Raw genomic sequence first — 27,977 nt, 5'->3', positions numbered from 1 at the left:
GAAGTGAAAGGGCAGCAGAGGAATGAATTCCATCTGATGATAGAGTATATATTGTGCCAGTTGCTTTCAAATACAAGATTTTCTTTAATCTTTACAAAAGCTTCATAAGGAAACTGAAGATCAGAGAAGTAACTTGCCCAAGGATGCACAGTCAGCCACTGGCTGAACCCAGTTCTCTCTGTAGCCAGACCAGATGGCTTTTCACTACCCCATTGTCAAGGGAGGAAGCCCTTGACAATTAAGGAGTTCTTACTACATTTTAAATACTATGCTAACCAATTTTTTGTATTATTTAATATTCACCATAGGGACTTCCCTGGTGATGCAGTGGTTAAGAATCCGCCTGCCAATGCAGGGGACACGGGTTCGATCCCTGGTCCCAGGAAGATCCCACATGCTGCGGAGCAACTAAGCCCGTGTGCCACAGCTACTGAGCCTGCGTGCCACAAATACTGAAGCCCACGCACCTAGAGCCCATGCTCTGCAACAAGAAAAGCCACCACAATGAGAAGTCTGCACACCGCAACAAAGAGTAGCACCCACACACAGCAACGAAGACCCAACACAGCCAAAAATAAATTAATTAAATTTAAAAAAAAAAGAATCTTTAAAAATAAATTCACCATAATTTTTCAAGTCTGTGTTAATATCCTAATTTCACCAACATGAAACCTGAGATCCTAAGAGGTTGAGTGACCTGCCCTAAGTCATAGAGCTAATAAGTGGCAGATGCAGAATTCCAACCCAGACTCGTGAGACTTCAAAACCTGGGCTTTTAGCACAGAATCTCTCTTTTCTGAGATTACATAGTTTCTGAGGGGCCAAACTAGGATTTGTTCCACTGTCTCTTAATCCAAATCTCTATTCATTACCCCACAGTGACTGTCACCTGGGCTGTCAGATGACAGCTTGCCTAGCATTGCATAAGGGTTTACTCACTTAGCTTCCCTGCAAGCCTGTGGCCGGTAACCTATATGGCATTTCAATTCTCCTTGCAACAGGGCCTTATGGAGCACAGGCAAAGGGATACCCAGCACCAAATGATGTTCCCACCATCTATTGCTCCAAGCCTGCCCTCATTGTTTGTTTGGCGGGAACCTGAAAACGCCAGATGGGAGATGGGTGAGAAGGCAGAGGAAGACAGTTGGGCTCATTAAAGCATGACCATGTGGTATTCTCTGGAGACGCTAGGTGTCAGAATTGATTGCTCAAGTTTTGCCATCCAGTTTATGTTTTCAGTATTTTGGTCAGTGACCAAACCAGGGCGGAGAGGATTATTTCTGCTTAAATAATCTAATTAATTGCTTGCCTCTTGAGTGTGAGAGAAGTGTGTCAGTCCTTTCATCGCAATTCAGTCTTTCTACACAGGTGACCCACCATTCCCTTAGGTAAAGATCTATGGGTCTTAACATCATGTATTTCTGCTAAAGGAGTCTCAGTAAAATAACTAGGTAAGGTGATGCTAAACTGTTACATAGATTCCTACCAAGTACAATAAAAAAGTCGTAAAATGGTCAACAACTTTTTAATCAGAAACACTGGTTGTTTGGGCAAGTCACTTCAACTCTCTGAGCCTTGGTTTTCACACCCAGGTCAAGAACCAGTAGCCTCCTTGATGATTCATTCATTCATTTACCAACAAAGATTAAGCACCTACTATATGCCCAGCTCCATCTTAAACCCTGGATCACTGTACAGATTATAGATAATACAGGTAAAGTTTAGCATAGCTTCTAATACTTCTGTGCTTACTCAAATGATATATGTTTTCCTTTCTTCAGAGTTTGAGCTTTTGATGCTCAAAACAACGTAGCATTATGTAGGGCCCTATTTCTCCACCCTAACCGATCTTGACAATAAACTATCCACATGTATCCCAAGAAGCACTAGGAGAAAGGACAGGGTTGAGGCAAGTGAAGAAAAAAGATAAGCCACATCCCCTGCTACCCGTGAGAAGGGTTTGCAGAGATCCCCAAGAGGCAATCGACATGAGCCTCTGGGATAGAAAAAGACAACTATTGTTGGGGATGCAGTGAATGTAAAGACTGTTGAGGAGAGAGATCAGTCCAATGTTTCTGATGTAACATTGCAAATAGACATCTAGCTAACCTGAATTTCAGTGTTAAAAGCAAATTTATTCTGAGTTTTGAGGCGAGCCTGTCATAACAGGTATTATCTCAGTGACCCTTTGCTTGAGTTTGGTTTTGGTTTATTTAATTCAGGACATTTGGGATTTGGGATGCAAGGAAGGGGGATGGCTGTCATTTGTGAGAAACTCAGCCCAGACGTCTAAGGAACTATATTGGTCTTAAAATTGTGGGTGACCATCTAAAATCTCATGTTTGTTGTAACCCATTGGATATGGGAGGCATGGAAGGTCCTTAAGTATTGCTTCCCAAACAGAGTGGATGTGGCCTGACACTGAAGTTAGCTGTTAAAAGATGTGTGCTCAGGCCCTATTTCTACCACTTTCTAATTTGGCAAGCTTCAAGTCTTAGCTTTCCCAGCCATAAAATGGGGTTGAGAATACCACACTTGCTTATGTCGGGGCCAAATGAGATGATGTAAATGTGAAGGAATTTTTCATTAATAATTATATGTTAAAACTTCAGCTACCACTATATCATCATCATCATTATCATTCAAGAAACTTTCAACCCAAGTAGAAGTCACAACTTTCTGACTTCCTTTTTTTTTTATATACATCTTTATTGGAGTATAATTGCTTTACAATGTTGTGTTAGTTTCGCTGTACAACAAAGTGAATCAGCCATATGCATACATATATCCCCATATCCCCTCTCTTTTGAGCCTCCCTCCCACCCTCCCTATCCCACCCCTCTAGGTCGTCACAAAGCACCAAGCTGATCTCCCTGTGCTATGCGGCTGCTTCCCACTAGCTATCTGTTTTACGTTTGGTAGTGTATATATGTCAGTGCTACTCTCTCACTACATCCCAGCCTCGCCTTCCCCTGTTGTGTCCTCAAGTCCGTTCTCAGCATCTGCATCTTTATTCCTGCCCTACTACTAGGTTCATCAGTACCAGTTTTCTAGGTTCCATATATATGCGTTAGCATACGGTATTTATTTTTCTCTTTCTGACTTGCTTCACTCTGTATGACAGACTCTAGGTCCTTCCACCTCACTACAAATAACTCAGTTTCGTTCCTTTTTAGAGCTGAGTAATATTCCATTGTATATATGTGCTACATCTTCTTTATCCATTCATCTGTCAGTGGACATTTAGGTTGTTTCCATATCCTGGCTATTGTAAATAGTGCTGCAGTGAACATTGTGGTACATATATCTTTTTGAATTAAGGTTTTCTCAGGGTATATGCCCAGTAGTGGGATTGCTGGGTCATATGGTAGTTCTATTTTTAGTTTTCTAAGGAACTTCCATGCTGTTCTCCATAGTGGCTATATCAATTTACATTCCCACCAACAGTGCAAGAGGGTTCCCTTTTCTTCACACACTCTCGAGCATTTATTGCTTGTAGATTTTTTGATGATGGCCATTCTGACCGGTGTGAAGTGATAACCTCATTGTGGGTTTGATTTGCATTTCTCTAATCATTAGTGATATTGAGCATCTTTTCATGTGTTTGTTGGCCATCTGTATGTCTTCTTTGGAGAAATGTCTATTTAGGTCTTCTGCACATTTTTGGATTGGGTTCTTTATTCTTTTGGTATTGAGCTGCATGAGCTGCTTGTATATTTTGGAGATTAATCCTTTGTCTGACTTCCTTCTTGAGTGAACCAAAATCTGTCACCTATACAATAAGACTTAATTTTTTTTTTTTACTTTTTTTATTGCTTGTTTGAAGATTAGTAATAAACCATAGCAAATATTAGGTTTGGTTGTGTCTGTCTGTCTGTCCATCTGACTTAGTCTTTGCAACCCGTTTGAGATTTAAGTGATGAACCACTAAAATGGCCTAATAGAAACATTTCTTAAGAAATATGAAAGGGATGAACTTAGAAACCAGGGGGGAAAAGTTAGAATGCTCTAAGCAATTCTTAGAATAGAATAGTGAGTTCAGCCTAATATTATTTATGTTTGGGGCCCATGTGAGTTCTGTCACTTTATGCAGAATTTATTTGCATAGCCTAATCAAATAACCATATATTCTCTGCATGTTACAGTCATTTTGGCGTCATCTGATGTACTAGTGTTCCCATAATTAGGCTGGTTAATGCAAAGAAGCCAGGATAAAGTCAGGGCAGAGATGAATATGAATTAGCATTTGCACTTGGATTAAAACTGAGAAAAGCTGAAGTAGCTCGGAGTAGGCATTTTCTCAGTGAGTATCTTTCCACTTGGCAGTCTACCTTATCTGAAGTCTTCCTTGATCTCCTCCCAACTGTTGTATGTTGGGTGCAAGTAGAAACTCTTACTGGAGCATATTGCTTTCATATCTGAGGTTAGATTTGAAGAATTTTCTTCATCTGTTTCCACTCAAATATTCTACTCTCACACTGAAATAAATATATTCTGAAACTCCATTCTGTAACTATAGAAACCCTGATCTTCAGTGCATTTCAGCTGGAAACACAAAAGAACGCTAAGTTAAAGAGGAGTATGTTGTTCATTATTGACCTATGAACAGCTTAGATTTCATAAGCCATTAAGTTTCTGTAGATTCAGGGTTTTTACCTCTCCTTTTTCTTTCCCCATTTTTGAAATTAGAGCTAGCCATATTTAAACAATAAAATGATGCTAAAACAATGCAATGAATATGATTTTAGTTGAACTGTTATTTATTGAGGACTTGCTATAATACACTGAGTGATATGTGGACTTGCCCTCAAGGAACATACAGCCTTGTATGCGCAACTCAAAAATAAACAAGACACAAGGAAACGAGATAACACCAATATAGACATACAAATAAATGTCGTGGGGCTTAGAGGAAAGAATGGTCATGTCTAATTAGAGAGGCTCAAAAAAGAATCAGAAGTATTTAACTTCTCTTACCTCTTTTCAGCCCCATCCTTCAAATAGGCACAAGTCCTGCCAACTTTATGTTATTAATATTTCTCCAAACCTTCCCTGTCCTCCACCTCATTATCACTTCTCATCATTTCTTGCCTGGATTATGGCAGTAGCTTCTAAATAGGCCTCCTGCTTCCCACTGTTCTTTCCCTCCTCCAATCTATCTTCCTCCTCCCGCAGAGTCATGTATTTAAAATGCTAATGTCTATCACTTCTCAGATTTATAGCCTCTAGTAAATCATGAGGATTCCCCAAAGGAGAACCCCATGTTCTCAGAGTAGACAGATACTCTTTATAAGGAGGTCTCACCACCTCTTCAGCCTCATGTCCCTGTGCTGTATGTACCCTGTACCAGAATCTTCCTGCAGTCTTTAGCTTGATCATATCCTCAGGTTATGGTACATGTTGTTCCTCCTGTCTGGGAGATTCTCCCTAAACTTTTCCCACTGACAAGCTCTTTCTCACCATTTAAGTCTCACATAAATTGACACCTCCTCCAGGAAGCCCACCCCATTGCTTTCCACCCCCTCTTTATCTTCCTCCAATGAGATAAATGTGCCCATATTGCTCTCAGCAATCTTTTGTGCAGCAATATCTGTCATTTTATCCCTCTGTCCCTGCCAAGAACACATTACTGTGTGTTCATTAAAGTCGTGCTTTTTAATTTTTTTTTCTTTGTTCCCCAGCACCTTACTTGATACAGTGTAGGCATTCAATAAGTGTTTGGTGAATGAATGAAGGGGAAATAATGAAAACTGCAGAGATGGCAGTGGAAGGACATTGGGGCAAAGGAAAAGTTCAAGATTATCTGTAACATGTTGGGTTTTGAGGTGAAGGTAAATAAATACCCCAGTATTCCTAAAGGGAAGGGAACAAAAAGGAAACAAAAAGAGAGGAGATATTAGGAAATGAGAGCTTACTTAGCTTCCTAGGTATTCATCTATGTGGACTGTGATTTCTTGAAATAGATTTTGATTGATTCAGGCATTTAAATAACAAATATTGGGGTTTTGTTGCTTCCAAATACGTGACTCTCAGTACATGTAACACAAAAATTGCAAGGAATGTGTTAGCAGCTTAGAGATATCATACCAAGACTTTTTATACTGAACAAAGAAGAGAAATATTTTAAATATTTTAAAACACATTTTATTTGAGCTGTAGGATAAGAAGAGGTGTTCTTCATTTGATAAGAAACTTAATCATAAATGCCTTGCCATGTGATAGACTCTTTATTTTCCATTTTCTTTAGGGTGGAAAGAAAGGAACGTGCCCGATTGAAGACAGTGAAGTTTAATGCAAAACCTGGAGTGATTGATTCAAAAGGGGTAGGTACAAAATAATCGAAACATTAAATTCTCTCGTTTGCCATGGATTTAACTATAATTGACATTTAAGCTGTTGCTAACAAACAGATCATGGAGCTACTGGACAGTAGAGCACTGTTATAAATGTATTGCTATGCAGTGATGTAATTTCTGATGAAGTAGATTTATGATAAATAAATTTTGGGAGTAAAGCTGCTAGTGGTCAGGAGAAATGATGGGTTATGAAGGTGATGTAATGACTATAGTGAGGAAGAAAAAAATAGTTTCGATGTTATTTAATTTTTTTCTTTTAAATTAAATATTCTAAAAGGATAGATTCCATAAAAGATACCTGCTCATCATAAAATATGTCTAGTCTTTTACGTATTATAAAGTCAGGATAGTCATGGAAATATACATATGGATCACCTAAGTGAATACATGGATTGTTGTGACAGACATAGAAAAGAAGAAAGTAAACAAATGAAATTTAGAGTTATGCAACCATCACCACAGTCAATTTTAGAACATTTCATCACCCCATAAAGAAATCTGTAGCTGTCACTTCCCTCTCCCTCAACCCCAGCCCCTCCCCACCCAGCCTAGGCAACTACTAATCTACTTTGTCTCTATATATTTGCCCATTCTGGATAGTTCATATAAATGGAATTGTACACTATGTGGTCTTTTGTGACTGTTTTTTTCACTTTACATAATGTTCTCAAAGTGCCTCTGTGCCTTATGGGTGTAGCATAAATAAATACTTTTTTTCTTTTCGTTGCCAAACAATATTCCATTGTATGGATATACCTCATCTAATTTATCCACTCATCAGGTGATGGACATTTGCATTGTTTTCACTTTGGGACTGTTATGGATAATGTTGCTATAAATATTTGTGCACAAATTTTTGTGTAGACATATACTCTTATTTCCATTGGGAATATACCTAGGAGTGGAATTTCTGGGTCATAATGATAGCTCTATATTTAACATTTTGGGGAACTGCCAGACTGTTTCCCAAGGTGGCTATAACATTATACATTCCCACCATCAGTGTATGAGGGTTCCAGTTTCTCTACATCCTCACCAACACTTGTTATTATATGTCTTTCTGCTTATAGTCATCCTGTTTGGTCTGATGTGGTATCTCATTGTGGTTATGATTTTTATTTCCCTAATGACCATTGGTATAGAACATCTTTTCATGTGCTTATTGACCATTTGTATATCTTCCTTGGAGAAATGTCTATTCAGATCCTTTGCCCATTTTTAAAATTGGGTTCCTTTGTTGTTGTTGAGTTGTAGAAGTTCTTTGTATATTCCAGATATTAATCTCTTATCAACTATATGCTTTCCAAATATTTTCTCCCATTCTATGAGTTGTCTCTCTTGATAGTGTCATTTGATTCACAAAAGTTTTTAATTTTGACAAAGACCAAATTTATCTTATTTTTTCTTTTGTTACTTGTGTTTTTGTTATTATATCTAAAAAACCAAGGCCATGAAGATTTATGCGCGTATTTTCTTCTAAGAATTTTGTAGTTTTAGCTCTTACATTTAGGTGGTTGATCCATTTTGAATTAGTTTTTGTATACGATATGAAGTAGGGTTGCAATTTCATTCTTTTGCACATGAATTGTTTTCTGTTCATTTTTGGATTGTTCACTGCAAGTGTATAGAAATACAGTTATTGTGTATATCAGTCTTTTATCCTGCTACCTTGCTGAATCCATTTATTAATTGTAGTAGCTTTTTGGTAGATTCCTCAGGATTTTCTATCTACAAGATCATGTCATATGTAAAAAGAGAGAGTTTTACTTCTTTCTTTCCAATCTGGATGACTTTTATTTCTTTATCATAACTGATTGCCTTGTCTAGAACTTCCAGTGTTGGATGGAAGTCGCAAAAACATTCATCCTTGTCTTGTTCCTGACCTTAAGGGGAAAGCATTTAATCTTTCCTATTAAGTATGATGTTAGCTGTGGGTTGTAAAGCTTTTTAAATTTAGTATTTTTAAGTCATAGTACTAGTATCTTATTGCTATATCGTAAAATACCTTTCCCCACCTTCTGCCTTCCTGTTCTCTTTCTCTTCATCTCCTTTCCTTTACTTTTCTGTTCTAATAATTTTGGCTGTGAACATCACACTGAACCACAAGTTTAGGTCAATAGATGTCACCATGAAAAACGAGAAGAAAAGCTCACAAGTTTTGAGCCCTAAACCACAACACTGCCCTTTGTATTTTGAAGTAGAAGTGTCACTGGGCAGCCCAGTCATTGACGTAATAATTTACTTTCCCCTAAAACATTCAGGTGAAATGGAAATTTATTTAAACATGGTGTCACTCTTAAAAAAAAAAAAGTGAGGCTGTATGTCATCATGCATGGAGTCCTTTCAGACAAATACTGCTTCCGTACAAAGGGGTAGGATTTTTCATTGATTCTTGGTGAGAATTTAAGGATAGATTTCCTGTTTGTTTCATATATATAGTTGGATATACATCAGAGAATTTTTGTTGAATACCTACCATGTGCCAGACTCAGGATTAGAACTTGTAAAAGATACAAAGTGTAACATAGGCCCTTCCCCTCAAGAGCTCCTAACATCAGTTACAGCCCAAATGTCTTTTTGTTAAGGCCAAAACTTGTGTTGTGTTTTTTTTAAATCATATTGCTAAATACAGTTAGGTATGATCCAATGAATAGAATATAAATTCAAGGACTTGAATGACTGTTGAAGGAGAGGCAGTGATCATGTGAAAAGGGAAACCCTGGACTGAAAGTCATGAGAGTCAGGTAGCCTGGGTTCTGGTTTCAGTTCATTACTAAGTCACCACTGCTCTTTGGACCTCATTAGCAAAATAGCAGCTTTGAACTACATCAGGGATGTCAAACAAGTTTCATCTCCTATAGGAACCGATGAATTGATGGTTTCTAACTAGAATATTGTGTTGAAAATGACTCTGAGGCCATATGTAACTTCAGCAGGAAAAGTGTTATGATTGATTAGTCATGCCTAGCGCAACATTGGGAATTGTTCTCTATTTGAGGTCCCCGGATTCAATGATCTTTTAAGGTGCCTTCCAGCAATAATTCTCCATGAGCCTGTGAATTAAGAAATAATAAACCAAAGTTTTCTAAGTCCCCATGAGAACAATACATCAATGAGAAGACTCTTGCCCTGAAGTAGAAAGCAAAGGACAATTAAGAGAAAGTGCACTGAAGAAAGGCCAACTCTGTGGAGAGTTGGGAAAGTCAGGAGATGCCACTCACTCTGAGCCTTGGACAAGGACTACAGAAATAAGTCATTGTTACAAAGGCCTCAGTCTCTGGGACCCTGGGGTAAATTCAGCATAATCTGAAGAGGAAAGCTGTTTGGAATGAGAAAGAGACTGGGATATTTTAAGTAACTTTATCATTAGATGGCATTCACAGAGCATTGTGAGATGTTGGGGATTCAGAGTGAAAGCCATGGTTACTACCCTGGAGGATCTTAGAATCAATTAGTATGTATAAAGCAGGCTGTGACAAGAGCCTTATTAGTAGTGTGTACAGAGCTATGGGGATTCAGATGAATGGATGTGGGAATGACCAGAGAGCACTTCATAGAAGGACTTGGGCTTTAATTAACCTATCAGTGCTTGAGTTACTTTTCCAGAACTATTCATTAATTTTTAAAAATTGAGTGCTGCACAACACCGGGTACCGTGCTAGGTGCCTTGTAGGGCAGCAAAGTGATTAAAAAGGCAAAGACTTTTTATACTTTTATAAAAAGTATACTTTTTATACTTTCATACCATGGAGCTCACAAAGAGAAATATAAGCAGACAAACAATGGTGATACAATATCACTGATGATCCCCATAGATTTAGGGAATTAGTCTCTATTTTAAATATCATGAGATTGCACCTCAGGAAGATTAACTAGTTTACCTAAGATCACACAGCTAGTATGTACAAAAGTCAGTTTTAAATTCAAATCCTTTTGACAGTAGAACATTTGCCCTTTTCATTCCTTCACACTATCCCTTATTCTGTTGGAGGTCAGAAGAAGAAGAGAGTTACTAATTATGCCTTGGAAAAGAGAGAAGACTTCAAAGAGAAGGTGATACTTCAGCAAGATCTTGAAGTTTGAGTAAGAGTTTGCCACGCATAAGAAATAGCATGTACGTGAAGGTGGAAACTGTAGGCATATTGGAGTAAGGCCAAGCAGGTCAGGGACACCAGATGGAAGGTGTGGATGTGTGGTGGGGGTTGTAGCTAATGGGGCTGACTGGGAAGATCTGGAAGGTTGGGAAGCTTGTATGGAAAGCCTGACTATGAGCTTTGATGCTTCCTGGGTTTGGAGAGTATCTATGAGGAAATCTGAGGCTCTCCATTACAAAGTGCCCATTTGCTACAAATGAAATGCCCAGGCTTTCTGTCCACCTCATGTGCCTTCACAAAGTCTGTGTCTACACATGCAAAGACAAGTGGACAGTTGTGTCAGTAACCCAGATAATTCCAGCCTACCCAGACCCAAGTGGCCATCCGTTTGGATGGATCTCCTTGAGAACTGTCTCAGTGCCCCAGATCTCAATGCACCCAAGCTTTCCTGAGAATGTCAGCTAAATTTCTAATGAATCTCCATTCAAACTAGCTTCTGGTGAAAACTTAATCACCACCTTAATTTCTTTCATTGTTCTTCTACCTTTTTTATCAGTTTTCTAATCAGCCATTCTATTTTATTTATTGAGACATTTAAGAATTTGTATAATCTTCAGAATCAACCTGTTTTCTATTGAAAAATCAGTGGTATTTAGTGATTTATGCTAAATTTTGTTTTATTTTTATTTAAAAGTCCCTATAATTTAAGGAAGGGAAATATATGTCTGAAAGAGTATGAGAGAATTATTACTATTCTTACTAAATGTCAGCAATGTGCAGTATATAAGGGCTCCCTTGCATTGTAAATCCTTTCTAAAGTAAGGTAGGCTATAAATAACTAGTCCTATTTAGCCACAGGCTGGTACAAAACAGAAGTGATAGGTGTTACTCAAAGTAGTAGGAGTATGCATTGTAGAAACCTAGACACCTTACACACTTCTCTTAATCACCACAACAAAACTTGAAGGGAAATCATTTGTTCCCTCTTTATAGATTTAAAGAAACTGAGGCTTGGAGAGGTGAAGAAATCTGAACCCGTGTCTGATTGATTCCAAAACCCATAATCTGTTTACTATAGCATGCTCTCTCCCTTATTAAAACCATGTCGCATTTGTGAATTTTAAGAAAAATGAAGAAATAAATTGAATTGGGTTTAGCTTTGTCAAAAACTAACTTCGGCTTAAACTTAAATTCTAAAAGGGGGAAGCTGGTTTTCTCGATGATGTGCATCTTTCTGTATTGAGAACATTTCTGAAGGGAGCTTGGGGGCCGCACACTTTCTCTGTTGTGGTATGCCAGAGTAAAATGAAGTCTTGGAAAACATGTTTCAGTCATTTAATAAACTTTTATTAGGTGCCAATACAAGGCAGCTTGCTGCGCAATGTGGACCAAGATGAGTAAGTCATGGTCACTGCCCTGAAGGAGCAGGGATACTAGGGGAGAAAATGGGTCTCCACAGGGAGGAAGCAATTCACACTAAATAAGAGGGACAGGAAGCTTGCTCTGAAGTTCAGGCTCCCCTAAACTTGATTCTAGCTTGGAAGCTGGGGGGATTTGAATTGGGGAGCCTTGAAAGATTAGTAAATCTTGCAAGGAATGGGCAGTGGCATAGGAATAAGATACGGGACACATAGGAAGTAAAACACGGTTTGCTTTCACTTCAAGCAACAGTTGATGAAGAATGGAAACTCAGAACTGGAAAGTAATACTCAAGTCAGTTCTGGTGCTTTAAATTTTCCAAGAAACTTGTACTTAATCCTGTAGACAGTGAAGAATTTTAACAGTTGTGACCAAACCCAACCTAGTGATTTCCTCTGGGCTCCACCCTTAATGTATCTGGATTGCTGCCCAAATGTCACTCCCAGGCAGAGCTCCAAACTTACTCATCTTTGTGCCCCTAGCACTTAGCACAGTGTCTACCGGACACATATTGGCTACTCAGTCCACCCTTTTTAGAGGAAAGGTGAGTGAATGATCAAAAGTAGGTTTCCAAGAGGTCAATCTGGCAACCATGGGAAAGACAGATTGGAGGGGAGAGAGACCGACATTAGGGGATGTTGGGATAGCTAAAACAGTATTGTGGGTACAAGATTCTGAAAATCTGAATTTCAAACAGTGGCAACGGAAAGGAAAATAGGAAGCTGTCGCTAAAGAGATCAGAGAGGACCATCATCCTTGGACATCTGACCTCATATTCTGTTTCCTTTTCTAAAGCCTTGAGCTCCCTTTCAGAGGGCATGTTGACTGGGAGAAGGGGACATGGGGCAGATGCAGGTATTGGTGATAGGATCATGGCAGTCTCCCTGAATCAAACTGGAGCTAGCATTAAGAAGCCTCAGTTCTGTTTCATATACTCTTGGGAATTCCCATATGGTCATTGGATCCTACTATGTCATTTACAGATGAAGAAACTGAGAATCATTTTTCTGGAACACACGGAGAGTTAGTAGCAGAGCCTGCCATTGAATCATTTATCAAAAACGTGACTTGACAGTCAGTGTTTTGTTAGCAAGATAGGAATTATGTTTGCTTCACCAGGGTGAGTTATGAGGATTGCTTTTGTAGCAGCTTCAAAGTGACATTTTGAGTTTCAAAGGAAAGTTCATTACTGCCCTCAAAAAAAGGGAAACCTTCTTAATAGAGCTAGTTTTTGGGTGGCCAGAGCCCAGTGAAGAGCTCAGATGTCCAGAGTGACCTAGAGATTCAGGAAGGATGGGGTGAAAGGAGAGCCATACTGCCTCAGTCCACAGCCATCAGGAAGGCAGCATTTCTGCTCAAAGTTCATAAACTCAGGAAAGGCTACCCCTCAGGTTCTTTATTATCACTTTCCTGTTCCAGGCCTTCTACGAGTTTCCCAATTGTTCTTCCTGGCTCTAGGCTTTCTCCTCTGATTCTTTCCCCATACTGCATGCAGGGTGGTTTTAACCAGTCTAACATTTTTACATAAAGAGCCAAGACAGCGTTGTGTCCGGGGAATTCTGCAGTGTCACCAGTGCAGCATGGGAAGAGCTGCTAACTCACTATATTTTCTTTTGAAAGTGATAATCACATTTTTCCAAACCTTGAGCTCCCACGTCCACTGAGAGCCATGTGAGCAGCACACAGATAATTCTCTGGTTAAAGAAATGCTAGTGGCTTCTCTGCAGATGGTTCTCAAAGGGGCCTACAGTTGAGTTTCCTTCTCTGATACATGTAAGGAGGGGTCCCTATCTCAACCTTGAAAGCCAGCTGAACTCAACGAACATTTTTTACTGAATAAATACATGTGATTTTACTTACTCCTCATAGGGTATTTGTCAAGTTACTAATGACGGAACTGCTAGTCTGCGGAATGGAATGGAGAATAAATCATGTTCCTTGTGTGTTTCCATGCATATTTATTTCTTGGATCACTTCCCTTGTAGGTCCAAAAACTATCATTGTTGAAACAACCAAGTTAATCTGCAGCCTTATATACTAAATTTAGTACAATTAATAACTGACAAAATCTGTCCACTACACACATACACATTCGTTTTTACAGTATGTTTTAGTTGGTTCAGTTCTTCCACCTTAATAATATTGTTAACACACTTTTTTGTTGTTGTTTTGTACATTTTGACTCGAATGTGTTTGAATAACCTCATCCCCAGGAGGAAAAAGGTACAAAAGTTGTAAATTTTTTAAAATACCTTTGAAATTCAGTGTTATCTTCATTGCCTAATTAGGCTAAAGCTTTCACTTCATGAATGTTAGAAAGAATATGGTAAATTGAAACATAATAGATTCACTTGCTCGTAGTGTTTCCTCCCCTCTAATGTTTTCAGCTTTTTAACAGACATTTGTTGAGGCCATACTATGTGCCACATACCAATTTAAGCAATGGGAAGTACACCATGAATAAGACAGGGTTCCAGCCTGTAGGAATCATAAAATGTTCTGTGGAGATAAACATATCAGCAAATGACAAATAGAATCCGCTAAGTGCTGAGTGGGAAGTGAGGCCAAAATACTGTTTGAACTCAGACCTGGAATACTTAAGCCTCTCTTGGAGTTCATAGGCAAGTTCCTAGAAGATACAATGTCCCAAATGAGCCTTGAAGGATCAGTAGAATCTAGTGTGAAAGGCTGGAAAGACCTCTGTATTTTGTAGGCAGAGGGGAGGGCATGTAAAGACAGGAAGCAGCCCAGTGTGTGCAGGGAAGCCAAAGAAGCCTCGTGTTACTTAAATACAAGAGCTTAAGTACAAAGCTGCAAGTGTCAGCCAGGAAGGCAGAGGGGAAGTCAGGACCCAGATCTCGAGGGCAGTGGGGAGGCTTTGGAGGCTTTTAGCAAGATTAGATTAGAACTTTAGCAGATCGCTCTCCTGCTGTGTGGAATAAATTTCCAAAAGGAGGCAACCCTAGAAAGCTGGAGTCCATTTTAACAATGCAGGTGAGACATGGAGTTAGCCTAACCTAGGACGACAGAGTAGCGACAGAGAGGAAAGAAGAGACCAGAAAATATTTAGCCTGAGGCACCTATATCAGCATCAGCTGAGGCTCTTTATTAGAAATGGAGATGCCCAGGCTCAAACCCAGCCCTGTGGAATCAGAATCTCTGGGGATGGAGATAGGAAAGTTGCATTTTAATAAGCTCCCAGGAAAACTCTATAGGCTTGCTAAAATTCGAGATACACAGGTGTAGCAGAAAGGTTTGATATCACACAGAATGACCAGTTTCTATCAGAATTATCATAATATATCTAAGCCTTAATCACCTGACATGTAAAAATGGAAATCATATTAAAAGAGCTAATATATGTAAAGTACCTAGAAATATTAGTCCCCTATCCCCACCCCCACCCCCCCCACTCACACACTGTGCTATGGGCAGAGAGGGAGGGAGAGTTGGCCCTACAGCCTTGCCGTACACCTACTGGCACAGGGGTGTTCCTGACTATGTGCTTGCTGACGTTATGACTAGGCAGGAAGGTAGAGGTGGCAGCAGACTAATCTCAGTCTTCCACTCCTGTCCCTGCTGTTGGCTGCTATCAGGATTGTTTCTGAGTTCTCTACCATGTTGTGTAATTACCTGTGGAAAATTCCAGAACAGACTTGATCAGTGCTTACTACATTGGAGAACTGCTGCCTTCTCTTCAGTATGCCAGTTACTCTGAACATCCATAGACTGCCTTATGTTCTACAGGTTATTTTTATAGGCATTGCTCATTTGCGTCTTATGAAAATTTTTAATACGCCCATTTTATGGATGAGAAAACTGAAGCTTAGAAAGGATGAATAACTTACCCAAGTTCACAGAGCTAATAAGTGACAGAGCTGGGCCCTGCATGATGACGTATTGTGTGAGCAGAGTAGAATAATTGATTCTTTAAGGCATTTTATATATGAACTCATTCTAGATGTTATTAGCATAGCTAATTCTATCTATTTAATTAGTGATGCTAAGGCTAAAGTAATATAAATAGGAGATGTATAATTTGTGGTTATATGAATAACAAGTATAGTTTCATCAGATGAGAACACTGACTTTTTGTTCAATTTTCTTCCCGCTATTAATTCAGGGTGTTAAGTATTATGCAGAAAATTTGGCTCAAACCCATTTCTACTTTGGGAGTTATTCATGAATCAATTCTGACTCACTACAGGGCTTCCTTTAACCTGACTCTTTAAGGTAAAAGAGCCAGAGTCACACCTCAGAGCTTGCATGTTTCACTTTGCAAAAGTTTTTTTTTTTTTTTAATGTATTTATTTGGCTGCTTTGGGTCTTCACTGCTGCACGCGGGCTCTCTCTAGTTAACAGCAAGTGGGGGCTACTCTGTTACGGTGCACGGGCTTCTTATTGCAGTGGCTTCTCTTGTTGCGGAGCATGGGCTCTAGGCGCTTGGGCTTCAGTAGTTATGGCACACAGGCTCAGTAGTTATGGCTCGCGGGCTCTTGAGTGCAGGCTCAGTAGTTGTGGTGCTCAGGCTTATTTGCTCCGTGGCATTTGGGATCTTCCTGGACCAGGGTTCGAACCCATGTCCCCTGCTTTGGCAGGCGGATTCTTAACTACTGCGCCACCAGGGAAGCCCCTGCAAATTTTTAACTCCTTAAAAGCTCAAACATCAGTACTGAAAGGTAAAGATGCAGAAGCTACTGTCCAGTTGTCTGACTTCCTCACTATAGTAATTATAGGCAGAGTCTCAACAAGCCAAAACAGTATATCTTGCCTCTTTTCAACTGTACACTGTGTCTATATGTGGGTAGAAAGTCTTTTTTTTTTAATGACAGATCATGTAATATCTGAAAAACTTTCAGCAACAGCTTCCAGTATGTTCCCACTGCGCCCACGAGGATGACAATGGAAGGGAGCATGAACTTGATAGAACCCAGACTAGAAATTAAAATTGTACACATGCTTTTAGGCCTAGCCTCAAGCAGATATCTTCCTAACACCGCACCTCAAGATGGTTGCCTTACCTTCCAGTGCAAGTCTCCAGCACTAAATAGTTGCTGTGTGCTACTAAAAATCGGCACAGTTTATGATACCGAAATAACCACTGAATTGAACTGAAAACTAACCAGGGCAGATTCAATAAAACTGTCACTAAAGTACTTTTTTTAAAAAAATGAAACCAATTTTAGACTGATTGCCAGGTTAAAAGCAGAAATGTGTTGTAATGGATCCACTCCAGTGGGATTAAGAAATTCTTCATGGATACTAGTAGTAATAAGTCTTCATATTTACAGAACTCTTTGGTATATTATCCATGTCATAGATGAAGAGGCAGGGACCGAGGTTTAAGTGACCTGTCCATAGTCACACAGCCAAGTGCTATCCTTTGGAGGCACATGAAGATCATTTCAGTTATTTAGCAAAAGTTTACAAGGTGTCTTTCATGCCCAGCACTGTGCTAGGGCTTGGGGGAAACAAAGATGCATTAGCCTTTGCTTGCTCTTGGCAAACATTGGATGGTCTGGGAAGGACTGGGATTTCCTTGGAAGTTGGCACTCTTAGTATATAATATTCCTCTGTAAAATGGGCTAGTAAGAGGGGTGCAGTAAACTTGCTTCATTAAGATGTGAGACAAACTAACAAAAAGAGACATAGTATGAAGTATATTTAGTCAAATCAAAATTACACTTTTCAAGAAAAACATCTGTGTGTAGCCCACTTGTTATCTATCTATCATAATGTAATAAGCGCCATGAATCTCCCACCTAACATGAAGGTATGAAACAATGAAAAGCATTTCATGGCCAAGGATTATGATTTATCAGATTGTGTGCACTTGGGGTCCATTTAGAGAAGAGGGGGAAAAATAACTCTTTCCATGAAGCAAGTGCAATTGGTATACATAAGTACCAGTGACAAAGCTCAGGGAAACATCCTTTATTTGTTAGTAGTGACAAGGTGTAATGCAAAGAGTTGCCATTCATTTACAGAGTTCTGGGCAATTTGGGTGACACAATTACCAGGTGAGAGTTTTCCCAGTCTCAAATTTATCGCAGGCACTTGTCAGTCTGAGTTAGAGCCTTCCTCCCTTGAAAAGAAGCAAAAAGCTTGCAGAGTGCTATTTGCCTTTCATGTTTTGACAACTTCACGAATATTTGTAAAGATTTTGTTACCACTTGTTGAAACTGGTATTTGGGCATTCTTGATGTGAATGGTTGTTTTTCCTGGAAGGCCCCAAGAACCCACCGTTTCTCTCTGTAATTGGCTTGTACTCACCTGTCACGAAGAATTAACACCTTAATGAATTTAGAGCACGTGTTCAATGTGAATGACAGAGCTTGTCATTCTTCGTTTATGGAGAAAGCGTTCTGTGAACACCTCCCATGGCTGCAGGCTGTAGTGGAGGTGATGTGCTGAGACACAAGCCCAGATTACAGTCAGAAAATAAATACATGAATTCATGATTGCTACTCAGTGCTATTTATGATTGCTTTCATTACTTTGTTAAAGGTAAGGAGTTCTTTCCCCCAGCGGACCCCCAAGAGTGGATAGAACTTTTGTGTTTACCCCCTTCTCAGTAATAGGCAGAGTTCACATTTGGTAAATAAAGGATTTGGCTTTGATCAGTAAATGTGATAACTATATAGCTAACATTTACTGAAGGTTATTTATGAGCCAAAAGTTTTGCTAAATAGATTATAAGAATTTTTTTCATTAAATCTTCACAAAAACCCTATGAGGTGAAAACTACATAGTGGCATTTTTTAAAGAAAATAATCCTTCTTGTCCCTGCCCAACCCCAAAGTGTTGACTAAATCCTCCATGATGATGTTCCCTAAATATATAAGCATAAAATTAAGTGCAAATTTCTTACACTTATAGCTCTTATCATCTATAAAGTTAAAATAAAATTACAAATTAAATGCCATATATATTTAGCATTTATTTATATATTATAGCAACAAAATTCAAAATCACAACATAAATGTGATTGATGTTGTTTTAGTACTACTAAATCTTCACCTACAATGTAAACATGGTAGTGGCTGCCGTGTGGAAGTTTCTTTTGAGTTGTACCTGCTACGTGTTAGGTGAAGACTCAATTCTCTCACCACTACATTCACCGGAAAACCACTGCAGAGGTCCCAGGCTGGCTGTCACTTCTCCCCGTTTACCCAGCCCCTAGCTCTGACCCCTTGGGAGTTGTTGAATGAATTATTATGGACCTCATTTATCATAATACAGATGCCTTCCGTGGCTGAATGCAAACTTGACAGTTTTACTTGCCTGCCTTTCTGCAGAACTCAGCTGTACTCCCTTGGCACTGTCTGCACGTATGTGTCCGGGGCAGCACCTCTGCCCAGCCCCCATCCAAGCTGAGCTATGCTATTTTTAATCTACTGTGGGCTGAGAAACCCAAGGAATATGCTTTTTTTTTCTTTCTTTCATTTAATAGAAGTAGGCTCTTCTCTGTGATGAAAGTGCATAAGACTTTGTTGGGTAGATTTTGTGACTTCTCTGTCAGCCGCAAAATTCTCCTCCTGCAGAATTTATAATCCAAGTACTTGAAATGGTTGATTAAATGACAAAAGAATGGTTTCTTGACTCTATTTGTGATTTCTGCAGAAAAATGTGTACTGTGCATTTAGTGCTCAATTATTCCTTCAATAGAAGTAAACGTTCAATAGTATCATGTGTAACAGAGAGGTGCACAGTGCAGGTGAACTGTCTCTTTGTCTTTCCTGCCACTTCTCTGAGTTCCATCCTCCATGGAGTAGAGTAAATCCTCTACTCCATCCACAAAGCTTCTTACCATTCCTGAGTCCCACAGAACTGGGGAAGGGTGAAGGGGAGAAGAGGTGGCCTTGCGTCCCCTGTTGCAGCCTTTCATCTGCGCAAACCGACTTTTGCTACTTCCCCACTGGACAATCTCCTACTCATTAAAACCCCTAAAACAGTGCCCCAGAGCCTTCTCCAGCCTCCCCAGTGGCCTTGCTCCCTCCATGGTGCCCCCACAGCTTGTTGTAAGTAACTCCATCATAACGATTATAACAATGTAGTAATGATTTGCTTAAACTGTGAGCTCCTCGTTTTGTGTTCCCAATGTTTATTATAGCCACATTATTGCCGAGGGGACACACATGGCGGGTGAAACATCCCACATAACATTGAGCAAGAGCCAGCCTGAGAGTGTGAGCTTTTGCAATTCCTTTTCCCAGAGCGGGGTGCCATTTTCTAATTTGCCCCCAGGCACTTTTTGCCATTGGAGCCCTGGATATAAAGTTTGGCAAAAACAATAAATGCTTATGGCATAAAAATAATTATGATTTATTGAGCACTTACCATGGCTAAGCTCATACCTGCCTGGTTGCATTTACCACTGCAATAGCCTGTGATGGAGGCATTAGTTATGCCACTCCTTTGGAATCTTCAAGTAATGGATATTGCTGTCAAATGTAGTATCTTCTACTAGGGTGTGCAGTCTTCAGCCCCTGAAATGAGGATTGAGAATGGGGGAAAAGTAATGATGTTGTTTATTAGAGGCTAGCTATTTCCTAAGCACTGTGCTAAGTGATGCAAGTATATTTTCTCACAAGTGAAACACAATTGTTACACGAACAGTATGTCCAGACAAGGTGCAAAGATGCCTCCCCTCGAACCAGGTTAGTGGCAGGACGGAAGACGAAAAAAAATGACAGAAATGCACAAGGAAGGGATTAAGGATGATGGCAAAGTTTCTGGTGGATACTTGGGGAAAAAATTCCTCCCCATGCTCAAGAAACATTCTCTTTGGCTTTAAAGTGACAATCAGTTATAGTGACAGACTCACTCAGTGATCCCTGGTGTCTAACACAGAAATAACAATAAACTTGCTGGGATGTGACATGAACATGAATAGGAAAGGGGTGTGTGTATGTGTAAGAGAGAGAGAAAAAGAGAGAAAAGGATGGAGGGAGGGAGGGAGAGGGAGAGAGAGAAAGAGATTGTTCTTAAAAGGAAGTGCTGGGGGTTTTGAAGGTGTTTTTATTCCCTTGAGGTGTGTATATATGTTTTCATGGTTTTTATCTCTGCACTCTAAAATCTGAGAGGATTTCAAATCTTAGTCAAGTGAAAAATCTGTACTTTTATCAGCCGCCGTTCAAAGTTTAGCAAGCAATGTTCGATTTTTCTCTCCCCAAAGAATGAACCATTGAGAAACCTTTAAGCCACTCACATCCTCTCACATTAGAACTACAATCTGCTCTCTTGACGAGCTCTGCTTGTCTTAGAAAACACAGTCTGCTAGCATATAGCATATGAAATGCACCTTAAAGGAAATATGTAGATGGAAGGCACAGTGTGGGCTAGACAGAAATGCCCAAGATACAGACCACCTCTCCACTCTCCTGCCACAAGACTGAACTCCCAGTGAGAGTCCTAATCCCTGTGGCTCATCCTGCTAAAATGAGGCTACAGGCCTAGGGCCCAGCAGTCTCAGCTATAATGGACTTGCCTTCATTTGTAAGGTGTACCCCTTCTTCCATTCAAGCATGAAGTAAGAATTGTTCAATCAGGCACAACCTTACAAAAAATACTATTTATTATTTGTACTTATTGGTTTGCCTGCAGTTACTCCTGAGACATGAATGCTGCAAGTGACCTTGTGCTCTGGGTCTGGAGGTGACATCAGATTGTGGGAGACAAAGAGCAAACCATCAGTTCCTGAAACTCAGTCATCATCCAAGAGAATGAAGCTGAGTACCTCTCCTAGTTGAAGGAGGGAAGAAAAGGAGGGAACAGGCAAGGGGAGGAAGAGGAAAAATCCTCATTGCATAAAGGACCTTCGAGGTCATCTCATTTATCTCCCTGATTGACAGAAGAGGAAGGTGCTCAGGGAGGGAAAGTGACTTTCCTAAGCTCATATGGACAGGAGGGGCCGAGGCCAGGAGTCTCTCCTTGGAGTTTCCGTAGTGAGTATAGCCTGAATATTTGCCTGTTGTCTGCCACTAGACAGTAAGCCCCACAAGCAGAGCCTCATATGTTACCATTGGTGATAATGATGACGGTGATGGTGGGAAGTAGGGATGGTACGGATGAGGAAAATAAATCTTAGAAAGGTTCAATAACTTGCCCCAAGGCCACACAGCTGGTGAGTTGGATCAAACATATTAGCAAAGAAGACTCTTGAAAAGAAAATGTGTCTAGCAGAGAAGTGGTGTGCCTGGGCCCATCTGATGCCAGGACTGGGCTCTTCTTTTTTTTTTTTTTTAACGTATTTATTAGATTATAATTGCTTTACAATGTTGTGTTAGTTTCTGCTGTATAACAAAGTGAATCAGCTATATGTATACATATATCCCCTTATCCCCTCCCTCTTGCGTCTCCCTCGCACCCTCCCTATCCCACCCCTCTAGGTGGTCACAAAGCACCAAGCTGATCTCCCTGTGCTATGCGGCTGCTTCCCACTAGCTATTTTACATTTGATAGAGTATATATATCAATGCCACTCTCTCACTTTGTCCCAGCTTACCCTTCCCCCTCTCCGTTTCCTCAAGTCCATTCTCTACGTCTGTATCTTTATTCCTGTCCTACCCCTAGGTTCATCAAAACCTTTTTTTTTTTTTTTAGATTCCATATATATATGTGTTAGCATACAGTATTTGTTTTTCTCTTTCTGACTTACTTCACTGTGTATGACGGACTCTAGGTCCATCCACCTCACTACAAATAACTCAATTTCGTTTCTTTTTATGGCTGAGTAATATTCCATTGTATATGTGTGCCACATCTTCTTTATCCATTCATCTGTTGATGGACACTTAGGTTGCTTCCATGTCCTGGCTATTGTAAATAGTGCTGCAATAAACATTGTGGTACATGACTCTTTTTGAATTATGGTTTTCTCAGGGTATATGCCCAGTAGTGGGATTGCTGGGTCATATGGTAGTTCTATTTTTAGTGTTTTAAGGAACCTCCATTCTGTTCTTCATAGTGGCTGTATCAATTTACATTCCCACCAGCAGTGCAAGAGGGTTCCCTTTTCTCCACACCCTCTCCAGCATTTATTGTTTGTAGATTTTTTGATGATGGCCATTCTGACTGGTGTGAGATGATATCTCATTGTAGTTTTGATTTGCATTTCTCTAATGATTAATGATGTTGAGCACCCTTTCATGTGTTTGTTGGCAATCTGTATCTCTTCTTTGGAGAAATGTCTATTTAGGTCTTCTGCCCATTTTTGGATTGGGCTGTTTGTTTTTTTGATATTGAGCTGCTTGTATATTTTGGAGATTAATCCTTTGTCAGTTGCAAATATTTTCTCCCATTCTGAGGGTTGTCTTTAGGACCGGGCTCTTATCTCTTCCCCTTGCACACTCCTCACTGAACAAATACCTGGGAGTTTCTAGTGATGTTGGCCTCGCCCTGTAGCGTCACACGCCTCCAAACAACAAAAAAGGTTGTGAAACAAACCAGACTGTGAAATGAAGTAATTGGTCCCTCCCTTCCTGCCTGCAGTAGGACATAGTACGGATCCCCCTGCCGTGGACAACTAGCTCTCAACCAACTCTTCCCTCAACCAGCACTGCTTGGGCAACTACTATGTACTCAGCCCTAGAAAAGTGCAAAGAGGAAACAAGCTAGTAGTGAAATTTTGGCTCTGGAGTCCGAGAGCTGAGTTTGGATACAGTTCTGCCACTTACCAGCTGGTCAAATGATGTTACCTCTCTAAGCCTCAGTTCTCTCATTTGTATATGTGTAATAGTATAGACAGAGGGGTGTGTGTGTGCGCGCGCGCGAGTGTGTGATGGAATTGTGGGGAGGATTCAATGAGGTAATTAGTACAGAATATTTGACAAGATTATACTGACAAGGGCACAGAGAAAGAGCTCAATAAATCTTGGTTGCTATTATTGTTATCGATGAGTTTATTTGGAGAAAAGACGCACTTTGAGTGAGCGGAGAACAGTCAAGAACTCTGCCTAACTCCTTTTGCTGGTGGAATAACCTCCCCACCTGCTCTGTTCCACATGGTGAATGATGATCATTCTTCAATATCTAGTTCACAGTTCACCTCTTGCTCCCTTCCAGAGCAGAACTTACTCTGCCTTCCCGATGCCTCTTCAGTACCGTGCACACACTGTCACACTGTATTAGTAACTTAGGAATCTCTCTCTGTCACTGAATTGTGAGGTCCTTGAGAGTTTATTGCAGCTCCAGTTCCTAACTCAGCACCTGGCTTATACATGTGCTCAGCATATATTTGGTGCATGAATAAGTGGATGTAACTGTCTAAGGTAAAGGAACCTGGAGTAGTTAGGAAAGCCTTCTCTCAGGAAAGGTTCATGAGAGATGAATAACTTCAGAAGTGCTTGGACAGACAGCAGTGGAAACAGGAGGAAAGACAGTGTTCTATTACTTTCTATTAGTGTAAATCAATATATTGATTTGAGTGAGGGTCTTCTCCTCACACAGGTAATGGTAAATCAGCTTACAGCTTCCCTGCTGGCCTCATGGTGTTACATCACCTCCAGGGTGGGTGTGTAGAATCAGCCAGTGAGGACTGGCCTGAGGGATTACAAAAAGAAGAGGAGCCCTTGGGAAAGTTTCAGAACTGGCATTCCTAGGAATGAAGAAATGAAATTGAGGAGTGGCGTCCTCCCTGCAAATGAGCATATTATTTTCATAATAGTAGAAAACATTCAGTGTTATCACTGACCCTAGGGGACCCATCACAGAAATCTCATTGCATAAACCATATGAAAAGAATAAAGTACCAGAGATTATGTTTCAGAGATAAAGTATAAAATTCCGCAGAAAGTAATTTGCCTGGAGAAGTTCTCAGCAATGGCTAAAGTGCCTATATGCTAAAAGCAGGGTGGAATGCATACTTGGAATCTTGGCAAGCAATCACAGAAAGGCAGTATTGCATAGTGGTTAAGGGCGCAACTCTGGAACCAACTGCTTGGGTATGAAACCTGGCTGATGACTCACAGTCGTGTAAACCCTGAGCAAGTGACCAACTGCTCTGTACCTCGGTTTCCTTGTATGTAAAATGTGGACACAAAATAGTTGATAATTAGTGAAAAACACTTAGAATAGTTAACCCATGTAAATCACTGAGAAAAGTACTTCCCCTGTGGGTAAGCATTTAACAAATATTAAGGAGGAAAATGCTATTATGATTAGCAAGTCCCTGTTACCGATTTTGTTCCACATGTTGTTCTGGGGCACTGGGGGAAGTGCAAAAGAAAGCCTTAAGACAAGATCCTCATCCTTACAGAGTTAGACTGAAGATGAAACATAAAACTAACTTCAATAAAGCAGTTAGAGAACTCAGATTGCAAACCGGATGAATCTGTGTGATGAGGAGGGAGAGGAGTATAATAGAGAATAAGCCGAACAACCTTGTGGGTGCTCAGGTAAGGTTCATTGAATATAATTAAATGGGATTTCATTCAGGTTAGGACGTTATCAGCTGTTTTGTAAAACTCCAGATTTTGGAGAACAAAAAAATCATAGGAATAGAAGAACCCTCTCAATTATCAGTGTATTTAGAGAATGCTAAAACAGAAAGAAGAAAAACGGAATTTCTTTAACTTGACCTTGAATGAGGTTTCAGATTCTGTGAATGATCGAGATGAAAGAAACCTCAGCGATCAGCTGGTCCGAGCGCCTTGTTCTTCAGGTGGAGAAACAGGCCCAGAGATATGAGGTGACTTACCCAAGTCACAGTGGAAACCCAGGTCTCCTCCTGCTTCTCAGTCTGATTCTCAGCTCCGCACGGATGCTTGTTGGCTTCTCTGGCTCCTGAAGGGCATTCTTCTCATCCAACACCAGTCAGCTGATTGGACCCCCATCTGACTCCTAGAGCCTTTCCAGTGGGCACTTGCTTGTGGTCAGTTACGTCCTGACAGCCACATCTTGTAGGCTTAACCCTCTAGGCTTTGACTAGAACCTTTGGGTTGTAGCAAATAGCAATCAAAGGAAAGGAAGGGAAGGAGGGAGGAAAGGAGGAAGGAAAGAAAGAGCAAAAAACCGTTAATGGAGAAATCAAGAAATTAACAGTGTGACCAACATATCTGATCCATTCAACTCTGTTCCCCATTTTTCTGTCTAACACATGAGATTTAAAAATCATTCCAATGTGTCCCATTGATGAGAACATCTTGAAAATGAGTAAAGTTGGAAATGCAAGTTTTGGAGTTTTTTGCTTAGTTTTGCTTTGGTTTCAGATCCTGTGGGTTGTTGCATAAGCCATTAGTATTGTGTGGCTTAATGCCAAAATGCTGGACAATTCTAGAATTCTGAAGCAACTAATCGGAATCACATAGCTTGGCAATTTCCTATGGAGTCTACTACACAAAATGATGCACGAATTGACAAAGAAAATGCCACAGTGTCAGAATGCATTACTGAATGTTATCATCCTTTGCACTAGTCACAAATATCAATATCTATTTAAGTGAAGACCAAATTGCTAAGGGCTCAGCAGAGGGCTTGGCACATAAAAGGACATAGTAGCCATTCACTAAATAAATTTATTAATGAATAAAGTGAATAGTGAAAATCAGAAATGTATTAATAAATAAAGTGAATAAATAAATGAATGAGTGACCCCCTAACAGCAGCATGAAGGTTCCATCAGCTACAATGAACTTGAAGAAAGCCATTTTTACTTTTTCCAACAACTGTAGCTATGGCCCAGTGACCACACAAAGTTTCAAGTTTGCAAGATGGGATGGACTGTGGAAGAAGCTCCGTTGTAGACAACTCAGTACAACAGCACCGTCTCTGATGTTTGATTCTCTGATACTTTGATTCTCCCAGTTTGAGGTCATGTCCACATCCATGCTGGAATACTTTGAATCTTAACAAATAGATTTATACTAAAACTAGCACCAGAGCTCTATATCCAGAATGATAACCTGCTTGCCCCAACCTCGCAAAAAAAAAAATCAGGAGCAAGTTTGAAAGAGTCTTCAGGTCATTTAGAGAATACTGTCTACAGTAATAGATCAAAGTCTTACTTTTCGTTTGATTGTAGTAGTACTGGTACAATACTCATGAACTACTCAAGAATAATAGTTTGACCAATTATTTCAGTATGTCTCTGGGTATGATGCCCTGAATTGTAAATATATTATTTTCATAGTAATTTTTATTGTCTGGTAGCTTCAGATTTTAATGTAAAGTTTACACTTCTGTGCCAAATAATTTCTCTTAGAAAAGCTACTCTTCAAGCAGAGAATTTGATAATTAAAAAAACAGAGCTTAATTTCCCAGTTGTGGGATGTATCAGTGTTCTCTTTCAACTTGATTAAATAAATCTTGCCCTTGGCTAACAGACTTAAAATGTACCTTTCTCATAGAAGCTTTACATTGCAATGGGGTAATTAGGATTGTGTAGGGGGTGTTAGAAGGGGAGAAAAAAAAGCAGACAGGACACATCATTGGGACCAATTATAAATTAAGAATAAATGGTTGCTAGAGGAGATGTCAGTTAGTACAGATCATTTTGAAAGTAGTTTGGCACGTGTCGGATTTTTTTAGCTATCCATAATTTTTAACTCAATAATTCAACTTCTAGAAATCTATCCCAAGGAAATAATTTGAAATACAGAAAATGTTGTATTCATTGCAACATAGAGTACTTAAAAATGGGAAACTACAGAAGTATCCAATAATACAGGAATGTTTAAGCCAATTGTGGTAAATCCATTTGATGAAATATTAAGTTGTTATTATGCTTATAAGATGTATTGGTTTATAGTTTTTATTTATTGTGATATATTTTCTAATTTTGGTGTCTGGTAATGGTGCCGTATAGAATGAGTTCTGTCTTTTGGAAGTTTGAGAAGAATTGATATTTATTCTTTTTTAAATGTTTAGTAGAATTCACCAGTGAAGCCAGCTAGGCCTGGGCTTTTCTTTGTGGCTAGTTTTTCAAATTACTAATTTAATCTATTTATTTGTTATAAGTCTGTTCAGAGTTATTTTTCTTCTTGAGTCAGTTTTGGTAATTTGTGTCTTTCTAGGAATTTGTTCATTTCATTTGTCCATCTAAATTGTCTAATTTACTGGTATACAACTGATCATGGTATTTCTTTATAATTCTTTTTATTTCTATAGG

General features: G+C 39.6%; 1 protein-coding gene across 23 annotated transcripts in view; it reads left to right on the top strand.

Annotated features, from left to right (window-relative positions):
- Window positions 1-27,977, top strand: part of DLG2 (discs large MAGUK scaffold protein 2) — a 2,041,348-nt gene that overhangs the window by 1,973,021 nt on the left and 40,350 nt on the right. For all 23 annotated transcript variants that reach the window (XM_079928919.1, XM_079928924.1, XM_079928927.1 and 20 more), the window contains one exon: window positions 6,248-6,323. In XM_079928919.1, coding sequence (XP_079785045.1) covers window positions 6,248-6,323 — 76 coding nt within the window. The remainder of the gene's footprint in view (window positions 1-6,247; window positions 6,324-27,977) is intronic.

Source organism: Stenella coeruleoalba (assembly GCF_951394435.1).
Source record: "Stenella coeruleoalba genome assembly, chromosome: 8".
NCBI classification, from domain to species: domain Eukaryota; kingdom Metazoa; phylum Chordata; class Mammalia; order Artiodactyla; family Delphinidae; genus Stenella; species Stenella coeruleoalba.
Note: the sequence above shows the minus strand (reverse complement) of the source record. Positions and strands in the feature narration are given on the sequence as shown.